This window comes from Panthera pardus, unplaced genomic scaffold (assembly GCF_024362965.1).
Source record: "Panthera pardus isolate Hobbes unplaced genomic scaffold, ASM2436296v1 HiC_scaffold_16, whole genome shotgun sequence".
Taxonomy (NCBI): Eukaryota; Metazoa; Chordata; class Mammalia; order Carnivora; family Felidae; genus Panthera; species Panthera pardus.
This window is the reverse complement of record NW_026526721.1, coordinates 108,118,347-108,134,718: the sequence shown is the minus strand read 5'-3', so window position 1 is coordinate 108,134,718 and position 16,372 is coordinate 108,118,347. Positions and strand designations below refer to the sequence as shown.

Here is a 16,372-nt window from a genome sequence, read left to right as displayed (position 1 = left end):
AGTAAAACAATCATGGGCCTTTCTGCTTGGTTGGACAGCCAATGACCATGGTTTAAGAGAAGGAACTCGAAGGTCCAACAGGAAAGACCTGCCACGGATCTCACTTAACTGCAACAGGCTTGTGGCTCCTAGCAGCTGAAGCTAACGCTTCAAAGACTGAACATTGTTACTTCTCACCAACCTAGGCTTCCCAAATATCCAGACCTTCAGTTTGCCACTTTGCACTCGACTCAGATCTTTTCATCCCCTCTGTCATTACAGAATGTGAGTGGCCTCGACATAGAAAGCATGACAAGAAAGAGATCACTGTGAACTCGGTTACCCAGGAAAATCTCCCCATTAGATTCCCAAATAGGGAAAAGAGGCTGAGACATCTCAGCGTGGATTTTTGTAAATCTAGATCACTGCTTGGTTCTGATCAATCCAGCTACATAAACTTGAGCAAAGCAAGCACAATGAAAACCACCAGTACCTTTGGGGAAATGAAGTCACCCTAATTCGAGCTAGTGTGGACAAGAATCAGAGTGGCTCTGGAGGGGTCAGAGGAAACTGTCAGGGGTTAGGGGGATAGGATTCCACCCAATCAAAGTCACATTACCTGATCCCCTATTATGTGTACAGCCTAGAGCCTGAAGGGCAGGACAGCACTCTGAGGAGTGAAATCAGAGGAAGCACCCCTCACTGCCAGAGACAAGAAGGGGAAGAGCCAGCAAAGAATGATTCAGAGGTTTCTTCAGGCTTGTGGGACTCACCCCTATAACAGTGTGAGAAGAGACAAAACAGACAACAGGCAGTAAGGCTGGGAAGAGCAGACAGCGGCTGTATACCCCTTCCCATCCTACAAAGCCCACAGCAGTCTGCACACAACTCCTCATGAAGAAACATGGAGATAAGAGACAAGTAGGGCCGGACAGTTGCCCAAGTGTCCTCAGGGGAAGGGAAGCCATGCCTCAGCCAGAAGCAATTAGGAACAGAGAATGAGGGGGGCTGGAGGGAGACAGCAGGCCCTCTCTGAAGAGTCCCTGGTGAGGGGCCAAGTGAAATTAAACATGCACGGAAGATGGACCAAGAGCAGGTCTTGATCACCTCACCACCATGGACATACAAACAGATGCCCAGGTGTGGGCTTGAAGAACTTTGCTTCCCCATCTCTCTTCCTTGTACCAAAACCTGAGGAGGAAAGTCCGAATTCCTCTTCAAGGGGAAGAAGTACAGCAGAGCCACATGAACCTCCACCATCAGCCCCCAACAGGCAGCTCAAGCCTGTGCTGGGGGTCAGGGAGGAGATGGGGCTTAAAGGAGTTTGAGATTAATGTTTTAAATTAGATCAGACCCTCAGTAATCAAAAAATAGCCAAGAAAGTAATAGAACCTGCCCAAGATGTTGCAAAGAGTACTTTTAAAAATACTAATTGGGGAAAGATTAAATAATTTCTTATAAATGCTACACTAATTTTAGAATACTCAATAAACCAGCTACAGATGAAATGCCCATCGTGGAGGAAGATAAAAAAAGAAATTAACTTGCAATTTTAAAATATAAAATAAATAGCATTTCATTGAGGCTTTCATTGAGAATTTTTTCTAAGTCTAGGAAATGAAGAAACATCACGTTTCCAAAAAGCTATAGAGTAAGTCTGTTTCATACCAGCTCATATTAAAGGTTATTTCCTTTGTGTTATAACTAATATATAAGTATCCACTTTTGTAAGGCTGGCTGTAATCTGTCTCAGACCACAGAAGGAGGAAAGTGCATAAATCAATTTGGTCAGTTAATTCACAGCAAATTCTCCAATTAACCTCTGTTTGAAAGTGGGATGAGGAGAGGTTAAAAATAAAATAAAACAAAAATTTTTAAGTTTATTTATTTTTGAGAGAGACAGAGATGACATGAGTGGGGGAGGGGCAAAGAGAGAGGGAGAGAGAGAATCCCAAGCAAGCTCTCGCTCTCAGCACAGAGCCCAGTGCAGGGCTCATGAGATCATGACCTGAGCCAAAACTAGTCAGACGCTTAACCGACTGAGCCACCCAGGTGCCCCAAAAATAAAATACTTTTTTTTTAAAAAACCAAGCACTAGGGCGCCTGGGTGGTTCAGTTGGTTAAGCATCTGACTTCGGCTCAGGTCATCATCTCGCAGTTCATGGGTTCAAGCCCCGCATTGGGCTCTGTGCTGACAGCCCAGAGCCTGGAGCCTGCTTTGGATTCTGTGTCTCCCTCTCTCCCTGCCCCTCCCCCGCTTGCAGCCTGCCTCTCTCTCAAAAATAAATAAACATTAAAAAAAATCTTTTTAAACCAAGCACTTAGACATTTAGAAGTCATTTGTCCTAAATCACAGCATTTTGCTGGCATGGAAAGTCTATCCCACAGGGAACAACTCACCCAAAGTGACCCAGCTGGAGGGCTGGCCCTACAGAGTGCCATGACCCTATACAAGGCCCCTACAAGACAGGCCATGCCTGCCTTTGCCTAAGCCTTCACTGCCTCTGGCATATTTGCAAGGTGCACCAGAACATCATACACCTGAAAGAATGCTTCATTCGATGCTTTCTGCCATAATGGCAGATCCTTTGGGGACAGGGGGTGAGGGAGGGGAAGGGGAGACTTGAGGAGAGGGCTAAAGAGGATCTACTTCCAGAATTACTTCTATTGCAATTTATAAAATTTAGAACTCAATACATTTTCTCCCATTTGGCCAACCTTCGTTTATTCCCACCCTTTCTCTCAACTTGTGTTTGATATTTTTTGCATGCAGTGTAAGTCTCCAAGAGACAATACTTCTTTTTTTAAGTAATCTCTGTGCCCAACGTGGGACTCAAACTCATGACCCCAAGATCAAGAGTCACATGCTCTACCAACGGAGCCATCCAGGTGCCTCCAAGAGATCATACTTTCGATTTTAATGATGCTCACAAAATCTTGACTGTCACTGCATTAATAGTAATTCTATGTGCACTGGTATTTTCTGGACCTAGAACATGTTTATACAATCCTCGGATGGAAAAGCTAGGCTTTAGCTCAGTAATGACACTAATATAAAATCTAGTGATGTCCCCACCTCCCTAAAGCAGGCAGGCTGCTGAAGTCATAACCTGTTAATAAAATGGCCTAATTAATGAGAACCCTAATTCACTTCTGCATAATTTCATTCTCCTTTTATATACAGCAGGTAGGATCTGGCATTCTTCCTTCTTTTTCCAGAAAAGATGGAATGCCAGTGTAGGGGGAGGGAACTTCTCCACTCTTCTTTTTTTAATATAATGATGTCTGTCCTGAAAGCTTGCTTATCTGTCCTAAGTAGTGGTCTCTCCATGGTTAGGAGGAACTCATGAGCCCAGCACATGCACACACACACATGCACACACATCCGTTCTCCCTGAAGGGAAATGTAAGTTTCTGCCAGTACAAAGCTAACTACAGAGTTAGCAGTCAAAAGAGATTCTTACCGCCTCTTAATCAGGATCTTGCCAGACTTTCCTTCCCACATCCTGGCCTATAGGATGCTCTCATTCACCATACACACTTTCTGATGCCTGACTACACAGAGACCTCAAGCGTTACTGCTAGAGGGAACTTTGCAATCTGGCAAAACCCTCATTTTAGAAAGAGAGAGAAACTGAGGATCCCCTAGGTGACAAACACAACACAAGTTGGTAGTGAAACTGGAAACAGAGCTAATCTCCAGGATCCCATCCCAGCTTACTTTCTTTCATAAACTGGTAGTTAAGTTTTTAAACTTACTGAGTAGGCCTCTGGCCAGGAAGGGAGGTTAGATAAACATTAAATTAATGATAAAATTAATAATACATAAAATTAATTCATTAAATTAATTAAATTAATTAGTTGTATTAGAAGGTTTCTTGAGGCAAAGTAAAAGTACATAGAGAGCAATTTTTGAAAAGACAAATTCCACATTTAATAAGAGAACTATTCTTCACTTTATCTAGGTAGGAAGACGACTCATAATTCGGTTTAAAACCTTCCTACTCTAGGGGCACCCGGGTGGCTCAGTGGGTTGAGCGTCCAACTTCGGTTCAGGTCATGATCTCACAGTTCGCGAGTTTGAGCCCCACATCAGGCTCTGTGCTGACAGCTCAGAGCCTGGAGCCTGCTTTGGATTCTGTGTCTCCCTCTCTCTGCTCCTCCCCCACTCATCCTCTCTCTCTCTCTCTCTCTCTCTCTCTCTCTCTCAGAAATAAAGAAACTTAAAAAAAAAACAACCTTTCTACTCTAGATTTGTGATGATCATTCAGAAACATTTATAAAACATGATAGCAACAGAAATAAACTTCATTCATTATAAGTTGGGGTGATAACATAACTAAAATGAAAGCAATTAATAATTCTTTCCAACATCACAATTATAATTAGCAGTTCATGAAAACAAAAGTTAAGTCACCTCTAAATTTATTCTATTAAGGAACTCAAATGTGTGGGAAAAAACTTATGTGCATAAAAATTATATATATTAATTGCAAATACACTGATTATTGGTTTAAGAATCTGTCCCAGGTCAGGAAAAAAAAAAAAAAAAAAAAGCTATAATTCGTTGCAACCAAGAGAAACAGCTGAGAGTGTAATTTTCAAGTAAGAATAATTAATAAAACTAGAACCTATTAAAATCAGATTCATACAGGGATGCCTGGGCGGCTCCATCAGTTGAGCATCTGACTTCGGCTCAGGTCATGATCTGGCGGCTGGTGAGTTGGAGCCCCACATCCGGCTCTGTGCTGACAGCTCACAGCCTGGAGCCTGCTTTGGATTCTGTGTCCCTCTCTCAGTCTGCTCACCCCCCCCACCCCCCACTCATGCTGTGTCTCTCTCAAGAATTAAAAATTTTTTTTAATTTTTTAAATTAAAATTTTTTTAGGGGCGCCTGGGTGGCTCAGTCAGTTAGGCGTCCGACTTCAGCTCAGGTCGTGATCTCGCGGTCCGTGAGTTCGAGCCCCGCGTCGGGCTCTGTGCTGACAGCTCGGAGCCTGGAGCCTGTTTCAGATTCTGTGTCTCCCTCTCTCTGACCCTTCCCCGTTCATGCTCTGTCTCTCTCTGTCTCAAAAATAAATAAACGTTAAAAAATTTTTAAAATTTTAATTTTTTAAATTAAAAATTTTTTTAATTTTTTAAATTAAATTTTTTTTAATTTTTTAAATTAGAAAGAAATAAGATTCATATTACACAAATCATTCTTTGCCAAGTTTTGTTTTGTTTTTTTTTCTATTTCAAACATCAGGTGCATAAAAGCCAAGTACAGAAAAACCTCAGCTACTGGGGCATCTTTAATAGGTATACAAACCCTTTAGATTCAATAGATTCCCTAGAAATCTGGGCAAAGGACAGATGAGTGAGAAATACAAAAACAGCTTTTTATAATTCCTATCAGGACCCCTCTCATCACTGAACATAGAATTATGTCAGTTCAACCAGGTCATTTTTGTCAGCCAATATACACCATTTCCTAACTTTTCCAGATATTCATTCCTACCATCAGGATTGTTGCAGAGAAAAGAGAAGATAAAACACTGGACAGAAACAGACTATTAACAGTGTTTCTCTTTGGGCTGTGGGATTGTAGGTAACCCTCCAAATTGTTTCCAATGAGAACATACTACCTCCATACTCAGAAAATGAGACTATGAATATGCTTTATGAACTGTGAAGCAGTATACGAATGTTACATTTTTTATTTTTACTTTTGTTGAGCATTGTAGCTCATATAGTTCTCATTCTAATGTAGCTCTTTTCTCCTGACCACCATGTAAATCTGTATGTAAAGTGTCTGGCCAGCACAATTTGCACAGCCAAGTCTATACAGTCTAGAAGTCGAGTATCTTGCAGAGGAAGTGGTTCTTTTCTGTTTATAATGGAAGAGATTTTGTTTCCTTTTGTTTTGAATGATTTGGTTACATGAGGAGAACTATCAACATAGACCATGTGAAGCCAAGCTATTAAGCAAAAAGCATCCAACTACTCATCCCATATTCCAGAAGCCCCTTCCAAAAGAAATCTGGTATTTTTGACTCAACATGTCCTGCCATCTCTCTTCTCTCAGAGATGTTCTGAAATCCTCTACAAAGATACTATCATTAGTGGTCCCTTGCCTTAAAATATACAAAAACTCCTCACAACTCTCCATTAAGTTAAAGAAGTTCATGTCTTAACAGATATTCATGTTCACAGAGGTAAAGAGGAAGAGTAGAGGCATGATTCTTTCCTGATAAATATCCTTACGCAGAGAAATCCAAAATGATACTTTACACTATCAGAAACACTTAAAGCTACTGCTTTATTATAAATGAACAGAATCATAATTCTAACTGGCCTTAATCTTTTTAATCTTGGGTAGATCTAAGATCCCTAAATCCTTTCAAAAGAGGAATTCTTAAATGTAAGGAACCAATTCTTATTTTAAGTATTCTACTGCCCCCTTGTGTATCTCATGTTTAGTGGGAAAGGTAGCTCACAAAATACAGCAATTTTTTTTTATTCTCAGAAATACTTCAGTAGAATCCCAGATATTAGAACTAGAAAGAAACTGAAAATCAAGACCAGCATGTTCATTTCACAGGGGACAGAAGGGAGATCTTGAAGGATTATATCATTTGCCCCAGATCATCAAAATGCTAGTTAATAGCAGAGCAGATACTGCTGAATGGAACTTAAGCCTCTGAGTGCTCATTTCTCTACTGAAATGGCGACTGCAGCCTGGAAGAAAAGAAATAATGGTGTTTTGGAGTTAGAAAGATCAGAGTTTGAAAGATCACCACTTCACAATTTTCCCCAAGCCTGTTTCCTAGTTATAAAATGGGATGAATAATAATTATTACAAAGTTGTCCGAAGAATTAAGTATGACCATGTTCATCAAGCCCTCAGTAAGTATCTGCAATACTGTAATACACGAAGTGGTAATACAACTATAAAAATACATAGAAAATTGTTTTAAATTGTTATAGCCTTTGAGATCTCTGGACAAAGGCATTCTAAAATACTGTCTGGCGGCATTTAACTCTAAACTTTGTCTGATCGGGCACAAAATAAAACTTGAAAAAATAAAGCTAGTTCTTCTAACTCTTGTGGTGCTTCAGTTATCATATTTATTCTTTTTTTTTTTATTACCTGTAAGAAAATTGTGACAGAAAATACCCCACAGCAAATGCTGAAGCAGTGAACGGAACCCTTAGATGAAGGTCACAGAAAAACAAAGCAGAACTCAGTGTCCCGGTCACTGTATAAGGTCACAGCTCCCCTGTCTCCTTTGCTAAGGGCCCCGCATTCACCACTGCAAGGCCAGGAGAGCCAGTCTGGAAAGGTGGAGGCAGGAATTTTACTTCTGACCTTGCTAATAATTAACTAGATCAACTTGGGCCAGTCATTTCATCTCTTTCTTGACATGTAAAATAAAGTACTACTTACCTCGTATAGTCCTATAGTAAGGTAGCATAATAAATGTGAAACAAGCATTGTAACCTCCGAAGTACTTTAATAACCTCTGAAGTAAGTAAGCTAAGTTTATCTTAAACTGAAAGCAATAAAAAAGCATAAGTCTGTCATCGAGTAGGGGAAGAAAAACTAAACTTGGTAAGTTGAAGGCAGCCTAGATTTAGATTACAGGATGTTATACAAACAGCATTCTGATCCCTGGGAAACTTCTCTCTACCCTCTACGATGCCCCTGGCTTTTGATGAAGATTACTCCCAAAATACTGGCCACATGGAAATCTTTGACTCTTAAATAAATTTCCCTCAAGGGTATCCTGATAGCAGGATTGACAGAGCTTATCCCTGACTATATATCACAAAACAAACGCACCAGCAGGGTAAAGGCAATTCATCTTAGTTTGCCAGGAAAATGACTAATATTGATTACTCTCCGACTTGTGGCTGCAGTAATCCTGATCCTGATAAGCAAGTGCTGTGAATGGCTCTGTTCTATTTTTATAGGTGGCCTGAGAGTGTGACACACACCACGCTGGTAAGGAGCACGGACTGGTGATCCACATATATTAACTGAACACTTACTATGTGTCTAGCCTCCCAGAATTTCAAACATCAGAAAGAGGTATTACTGGAGTTGGCAGCATAAAAGAGGAAAGGCACTGATATAAACTAATTTGTAAAGAAAAAAGTGATAACAGCATTATGGTTATTGAGATGGGCACATTGCCTACACCTGTAGGGAGTAAGTCCACTGGAGCTTCTCAGGCAAATCATCCCTCAACAAGTTAACTCAAGCTCTTGATTCAACCCAACAATGACGCCATATTTGCATCCAGAGTGCTGGAATAAAAGTGCTGTCGGAAACAAAATAAAAGATCCAACTCCATAAACATAAAAGGCAGCTCACCGTGAAACACACTGTTGTCCACCAGAAAATGCCTGCGGTACTGCACACAGTTTCTTTTCTCCAAGTTCCAGTAGCTCATTGTCAGAAGATTTCTGGCACAGCATCAAAACCAAATTGCTGTCAAGGGACACAGAATGAGACAAAAATGAAGAAAATGGCAGCCACACGCTCACCCCGGTAACACAATGCATCAGTTACCCAGCATTATGAGGCAACACATGCAGCACACAACTTCTCCACACATGGAAGCAGAGTCCCGTACGTCCTGAGAAATTTCCCACAAGCCTTCCCAGAGGGTAGAACATCATTTAACGCACGAAAACGGGAGCTTTTTCAAATAGCACTTTTCAGGGTGCAAAGTTATTGCTGTCTCAAGGGAAAATAAATCTACCATTTGGGAATAAGTTTCAGGACTAGTTTATGGGCTCTAGGCCTTGCCCATATTTGACCAGGACTCAACCCAGCCAATGCTGGTAACTTCTCAGGAAATTTCATCTGCAGGAGGGAGGTGAGTAACAGGAGGGTGACTGTCATTACCAGTTGGTGAATTTTGTGTCAGTACCACTCTGTAGACTATGCAATCAATCCACAGAAATCTTAGAAATTAACAGTGTCCATGGAGCAATGGATAAGCTAAACACAGTAACAAAGCCTGCCTCCTTTGGGATTCACTGGTGGTGCATTCAGTACCATTAAGGTCTGGATCAACCCACACTGAACTTATTGGTGTAAGTAGAGCTGGGCACAGGCCTCAAGCAGGGTGAACAAGCAGTGTTGCCTGCCCCCACGTGAGGCTTTCCCCTCCACAGAGAAACACAATGCTAACTGGAGCAAGGGCTTGAAAAGCAGAGATTTGAGCTGATGAATTAAACTCCTCCAAAAGCTGATGTGCATAACCCTGAACAAGGCCCCCTTTGTTCACAGGATTTGGCTAAAGCAACTTTTCAGAATTCCAGCTTCTTTTCTGGTCACAGAATAAGGCCAGGCAACACCAAGCAGGGCTGGCATGAAGGAAAACCCACAGGTGGGAAACAATTTGTTATCTGTCCTAGTAGAACAATCTAGAGTTTTGTAAAGATACTCCAGGATGAAGTCAGCCACCCAGTGAAAAAAATAAGTCATCAGAGCTTTGTCTATTCATCAATGGAACAACTGGTGAAAGTCCCTAAAACTTCTCCTTGGCTCAAAGGCCCATTCTTAACCCTCTCTAATAGCAATCTTATCTGACTCCTACCTATCCTTTCTTCTGGCTCCATGCCTCAACGCCTACTTCCTGCCTTATCCCCACCTGGCTAAGTCTGGCTGCGTGCCGCCCCTACTCCCTCAGGCTGAAGATGAGTCCCACCACTCCAAGCTAAAACCACCTGTGGATCCCATTGTAAAATATGACAGAAAACAACTGATTATTGGAGACAATGTCCTCCTCCAATCCAAGTGAATACTACAAAGAGCTCTCCTCTTAAAAACTATTTTTAGGGGTGCCTGGGTAGCACAGTTGGTTAACCGTCTGACTTTTGATTACAGCTCAGGTCATGATCTCACGATTTGTGTGAGAGCTCACATCGGGCTCTGTGCTGATAGTGTGGAGCCTGCTTGGGATTCTCTCTCGCTCTCTCTCTTTGCCCCTCCTCCACTCACATGCTCACTCTCTCAAAATAAGCATTAAATAAATACTTTAGTTATATAAATAATGTGTTTGTATGCATTTATTAATTTTTTTAATGTCAACACAAATTCATCAAAAATTTTTCAAAATTTAAAAAACCCCGCTTCCCTCATTTCACATCCCTCTCTTGGAATAAACACCTTTGTTTGGTGTGTATCATTCCAGTTCTTTTCCTATGTATTTACATATGTATGTATATATACAATACATACATGAAATTTTACTTAAATTTATTTATTTATTTTGAGAGAGAGAGCACAAACAGGGGAGGGACAAAGAGAGAGGGGGAGAGACAGGATCCTAAGCAAACTCTGCACCATCAGCACAGAGCCTGATGCAGGGCTCGAACCCATGAACTGTGAGATCATGACCTGAGCCTAAATCAAGAGTCAGATGCTTAACCAACTAAGCCACCCAGGTGCCCCCAAAGACATTTATATTTTAATAATACCACTTTGAAAGAACTGGAAATAACTTTTAGGATTATCAGTAGTACCCATTTTCTTAAAAAAATGTATTGTTTATTCATATTAGAAATATTTTGAGGTACATGGAATTAAAGAGAATCCTGTCTGTATTGATGCTAATTTTTCCTTACTCACTTGATTTTGTGGTTTCCTGTGTCATTCTTTTGCCCTATTCATCCTCAATCCAAGGAAGTTTAGAGGCATCTGAAGGTGAAAGAACAATGTGCATTTGTATATAGTTAGCAAAACACATGCACATACCTGACTCTCACTTGGCGTCCTCTTAACCAGATGAAAGAAGGAAAGAAGAGGGTGTTAGCACAAGTGATTCACCCATGCTGCTAGGAAAAGGTGGCGGTGGGATTTGAAATCATATCTTCAGATTCCAAGCCCAAGATTCTAGCCATGACAGGCTATAAAGAACTAGACTGTTACGTAATGCAGTGGTTTTGATTTTTTTTATTTTTTTAAATTAATTTTTTGGTGGTTTTTAAATATGTCCTATAAATTCTTGTACATTTCTCCCTCTCTTCAAATGGTAGAATCTAATTCGCCTTCCTTTGAATATGGCCTGCATTCAGTGATTCATTTCTAGCAAACTCAGCTGTAATTGATGCTGTGTAATTGGTTCCAAAACTACATCATAAAAAGGATACAGCTTCTGCCTTGGCTCTCAGAATGTTCACCCTGAGAACCAAGGCACCATGTTGTAAGGAAGCCCAGATATGAGTGTTCCAACTGACAGCACCAGCTAGGCCCTCAGCCAACAGCCAACATCAATGAATCTATTGACCATTCTAACCCCTTCAAGTATTCTAGATGAAGCCCCAGAGACAGAGGTACAGAGACAAGCCATCTCCTCTGTACCCCATCTATATTTCTGACCCACAATAACAATGAAAGCTAATAATTATTGTTGCCTTAAGACACTAAGATTTGGGTAATTTATCATACAGCAATATATAATGAATATAGGTAACATCCTCAGATACATTCAGTGAGGACTGAGACCTTCAACTCTTTGAGGACAGAAATACAAATTCCCACAGATGTATGTAATAGAGATATTTGATCACCAGTCCTCTACGGACCCATCTTTCCAACTTGATCTTTTTACTCACACTATAATCACTGCCCTTTTCTTTAAGGGCTGGTTAAAAAAAACACTGTTTTCCTGAAATACCCCCAGGATCTCCTCCTCCAATTTACCTGAAACTCTCTCAGACACTGAACTGCCATAATCCTAGCTACCAGTTGTTGAGTACCTACTACGTACCAAAAAAAAAAAAATTTTTTTTTAATTTTCAAGTTAGCTAACATATAGTATAGTCTTGGCTTCAGGAGTAGATTCCAGTGATTCATCACTTACATATAACACCCAGTGTTCATCCCAACAAGTGCCCTCCTCAATGCCCATCACCCATTTTACCCACCCCCATCAACCCTCAGTTTGTTCTCTGTATTTAAGAGTCTCTTATGGTTTGCCTCCTTCTCTGTTTTTATCTTATTTTTCTGTCACTTCCCTCCCCTTCCCCTATTGTTGTCTGTTCAGTTTCTCAAATTCCACATATGAGTGAAATCATGGTATCTGTCTTTTTCTGACTGGCTTAATTTAGCATAATACCCTCCAGTTCATTTCATGTTGTTGCAGATGGCAAGATTTCATTCCTTTTCATCACCGAGTAGTATTCCATTGTATATATCTACCACATCTTCTTTATCCATTCATCAGTTGATGGACATTTGGGCTCTTTCCATAATTTGGCTATTGTTGATAGCTCTGCTATAAACATTGGGGTGCATGTGTCCCTTCGAATCAGCACTGCTGTATCCTTTGGATAACTTCCTAGTAGTGCAATTACTGGGCTGTAGGGTAATGCTGCTTTTAATTTTTTGAGGAAACTCCACACTGTTTTCCAGAGTGGCTGCACCACTTACTAAGTACCAGTTATTGAGTACCTTATCACAGTTCCTGTGATAAGGCTTTATTTACATCATAGGGTCTCAACCTTGACTACACATTAGAATCAATCTCTTGGGAAACCTTAGAATCCCAGATCCCAGGCCACACCCTAGACCAATTATATCAGAATCTCTAGGGGTGGGACTTAGGTATCACTCCACAGGTGATTTCAAAGTGCATCCAAAGCTAAAAATCATTCTTCACGTGTATTATCTCTCCTCCTTGAAGAAACTCTTCTGGGTGGGTGTTTTTAGGAAGAAGAGGCTCAGAGAATATACACGGTTGAGCTAGAGCACAAAAGTCTAAGTAATTGAACCCTATAGCTTCCAGGCTGTAAGCCTCCTTACTTTGGTTAATTGCTTACACATCTTACCTCTCCTGGCATCTGCTTGCTGCTGAAGGATAGAAGACTGTAAGCTGCCACTGGGTGCCCGACCTGGGCAATGCACACTGCAGGCCCTTAGTAAACATTAACGATGCCTTCCTTATATGCCCCATTTCCTGGATTCCTACTTGTTGAAGACTGAAGGAAGAAAGGGCTCACTCTGGCCTCTAGAATCAGAGCAAATGATTTAAAAATCTAGAGATGATGGAGATGGAGATAATGGAGTTAGTAGGGCTGGGGCAGAGAAAGAGAGAGTTGTGCAACAAACTCAATCTTGGTTTAGATCAGATTTAAAAGATCCCAGGGCCAAGTGCTCACTAAGGGGAAGCAACTGAAAGAAACCTTAGAAATCAGCTAAGATAAACCTCTCATGTTGAAGCCAGAAAAAAAATCTGAGGCCCAGAAAGGATGAATAATTTGCAGAATAGCATAGCTGTTAGATAAAGCTGGCAGGAAACCCAGCCTCAGGAGTCTCAAAGCAAGGATCTCTTGAGTGTTTCATGGTCCCATTTTTGTGAACACAATATGTGAAAATATCTACTAAAATATACTTTCATTGATTTTTCAAAAAAATAACAATTTAGATTACATCAGAGATGTACTTCACTGCACCATGTACTCAATTTGAAATTGTTTGGTCGATTTTCAAGCAAAAGCAAAAGATGTTTAAAAACTGATTCAACTTGGGGCGCCTTGGTGGCTCAGTCGGTTGAGCATCCAACTTCAGCCCAGGTCATGATCTCGCGGTCCGTGGGTTCAAGCCCTGCATTGGGCTCTGTGCTGACAGCTCGGAGCCCAGAGCCTGTTTCAGATTCTGTGTCTCCCTCTCTCTCTGACCCTCCCCTGTTCATGCTCTGTCTCTCTCTCTGTCTCAAAAATAAATAAACATTAAAAAAATAAATAAAAAATAAACTGATTCACCTTTCTTTTGGGACTTACAAAATGTTCACTCCACCTCCTAAGAAGTTTATGGAATGTATATGTTACATTTAGAACTCTTTAATAGAACATACAGATCCCCAATCCTTGCAATGATTCACAAAATTAATAACTTACAATGACTAAGAAACATTGTATAGGGAAGTAACTGTTATTAAAACTGGCTTCAGATTCTGCCTGCAGAACAAGGTTAATAATTTTTTTTTTTTTAGTGGATGGTAAAGTTATAGGAAATGCTGTATAAATGCATTTATCTTTAACTGTTTTTATCCATTTTTAGAGCTTTAAACACATAGAAAAGCTCAAAAAACATACATAGTGATATCACTCACCACCCAGAGACAGCTGCCATGGACACTGTGGCCTATTTTCTTTTTTTAAAACACAAATCAGATCCTACTGTTTTGTAGTCTACTTTTCTTACTTAGTAACTTACTCTAGCCATATCAATAAATATATTTCTACAAGATAAATGTAACTTGAGAAAGAAATTGTAATCAACTCTACTCAAAGACCCCCACAATCCAAAAACTCAATAAGAAATAAGGCAGCCATAAGAAATCAAAGAAGCCATACAAGCATGCAGAGAGGATACATGTATCAGAGGCACTGATAAACATTCACAAAGTTTAAATACTCCTAAGTTTGCTTTATGATTAGTATCTTTTATAATCATTCTACATTTATTCATTTTTGCCATTTCATCTGTAGGTTCATGACTAAAACTGCCAATGTCAAACCATAGGACAATCAGAAAACTATAGCAGGACACCACCAACAAAGAAAACAGAAATTCTAGGATGACACCTTTTTTTTTTTTTAATTTTGTTTACTGTTTCTTTTTGAGACACAGAGAGAGACACAGAGTGCAAGCAGGGGTGGGGGCAGAGAGAGAGGGAGACAAAGAATCAGAAGCAGGCTCCAGGCTCTGAGCTGTCAGCACAGGGCTCGAACTTACAGACGGCGAGTTCATGACCTGAGCCGAAGTCTGACACTCAACCGACTGAGCCACCCAGGTGCTCCTAGGATTGATCCCTTAAGAAAAGCAGGAAGTATTTTCAGTAAAAAGCAAAGATGTTTAAAAATGCTTTTAGATATGGTAAATATAAAAATACATAAACCTTGGTTTTTTGAGCATAATTCATTCCGGAAACATGCCTATAATTCAAAGCACTTCTATATCAAAGTAAATTTTAAGAACCATTGGCTCAGTTGTGATCATGTGACATCCAGCATCACATACAAATTGTATTGCAAGACATCACTCGTTTATTGAGTTAAAATTTATTAGAAATGTTTGCTCATCGGGGCAAGCGGGTGGCTCAGTTGGTTAAGCATTGACTTCGGCTCAGGTCATGATCTCAGCTCAGGTCATGATCTCGTGGTTTATGAGTTCAAGCCCAGTGTCGGGCTCTGTGCTGACAGCTCAGAGTCTGGAGCCTGTTTCAGATTCTGTGTCTCCCTCTCTCTCTGCCCCTCCCCTGCTCACGCTCTGCCTCTCTCTGTCTTTCAATAATAAATAAACGTTAAAAAAAAATTTTTTTTAAAGAAAGAAATGTTTGTTCATCTTGTGGAACACCCACAGAACAAGTTACTCATAATCCAAGGTTTTACTATACACTGGAATATTACTCGGCCATCAAAAAGAATGAAATCTTGGGGCACCTGGGTGGCTCAGTCAGTTAAGTGTGCAACTTCAGTTCAAGTCATGATCTCACAGTTCATGGGTTCAACCCCCACATCAGGCTCTGTGCTGACAGCTCAGAGCCTACAGCCTGCTTTGGATTCTGTGTCTCCCTCTCTCTGCCCCTCCCCTGCTCATGCTCTCTCTCAAAAATAAATAAATGTTAAAAAAAAAAAAAAGAATGGAATCTTGCCATGCAATGACATGGATGGAGCTAGAATGTATTAGGCTAAGCTAAATAAGTCAATTGTAGAAAGACAAATACCATATGATTTCACTCATATGTGGAATTTAAGAAATAAAACAGATGAACACATGGGAAGGGAGGAGGGGAGAGAAGAGATGAAACAAACCACAAGAGATTCAACCATAGGGAACAAACTGAGGGTTGATGGAGGGAGGTGGGTAGGGGATGGGCTAGATGGGTACCAAGTAAGGAAGGCAGGTGTTGTGATGAGCATTGGGTGTTATAAGTGACGAATCAGTGAATTCTACTCCTGAAACCAATATTGCACTACACATTAACTGACTAGACTTTAAATTTTAAAAAGGGGGGAGGGGGATTGCTTTTAGCACCCTCCAAATTAAAAAGAAATCCTTCATACAAACAAGTACTCAACTGAACTAAAGTCCCCTCAGGAAAAGCTCCAGAGTGGCAGGCATCTGCTGGTTGTCGTACCCAACCCTCCTTCCTCTGGCTTTCCTCTAGGAAACTCCTTTATGTCCATAGACTTAGCTAATGTCAGCTTATCCCCTGACCCAGGTGGGCATGTGGTTTAGGCCTGTCAAATCAGAGACCTGCACCCTCCAGGACACAGTACAGGAGGTGCACATCTTTTCAGACCACCGAGAGTCAGGCATAGATTTCTGTTTGAACTGTTGGAGAAAAGAAACTTTTCTGTTAGACTTAAAGTTGTGAGCCCTCAAAAC

The 16,372-nt window shown here is 40.6% G+C and overlaps 1 protein-coding gene across 9 annotated transcripts in view; it reads right to left on the bottom strand.

The window, feature by feature from the left end:
* The window catches only part of PLCH1 (phospholipase C eta 1), a 218,128-nt gene that overhangs the window by 177,623 nt on the left and 24,133 nt on the right, over window positions 1-16,372 (bottom strand). For 7 of the 9 annotated variants that reach the window (XM_053903692.1, XM_053903691.1, XM_019440131.2 and 4 more), the window contains exon 2: window positions 8,339-8,455. In XM_053903692.1, coding sequence (XP_053759667.1) covers window positions 8,339-8,417 — 79 coding nt within the window. In that variant the 5' untranslated portion in view covers window positions 8,418-8,455. Of the gene's footprint in view, window positions 1-8,338; window positions 8,456-10,606; window positions 10,676-12,807; window positions 12,955-16,372 lie in introns of those variants that run through there. The other 2 variants (XM_053903685.1, XM_053903686.1) reach the window with 2 other exon arrangements.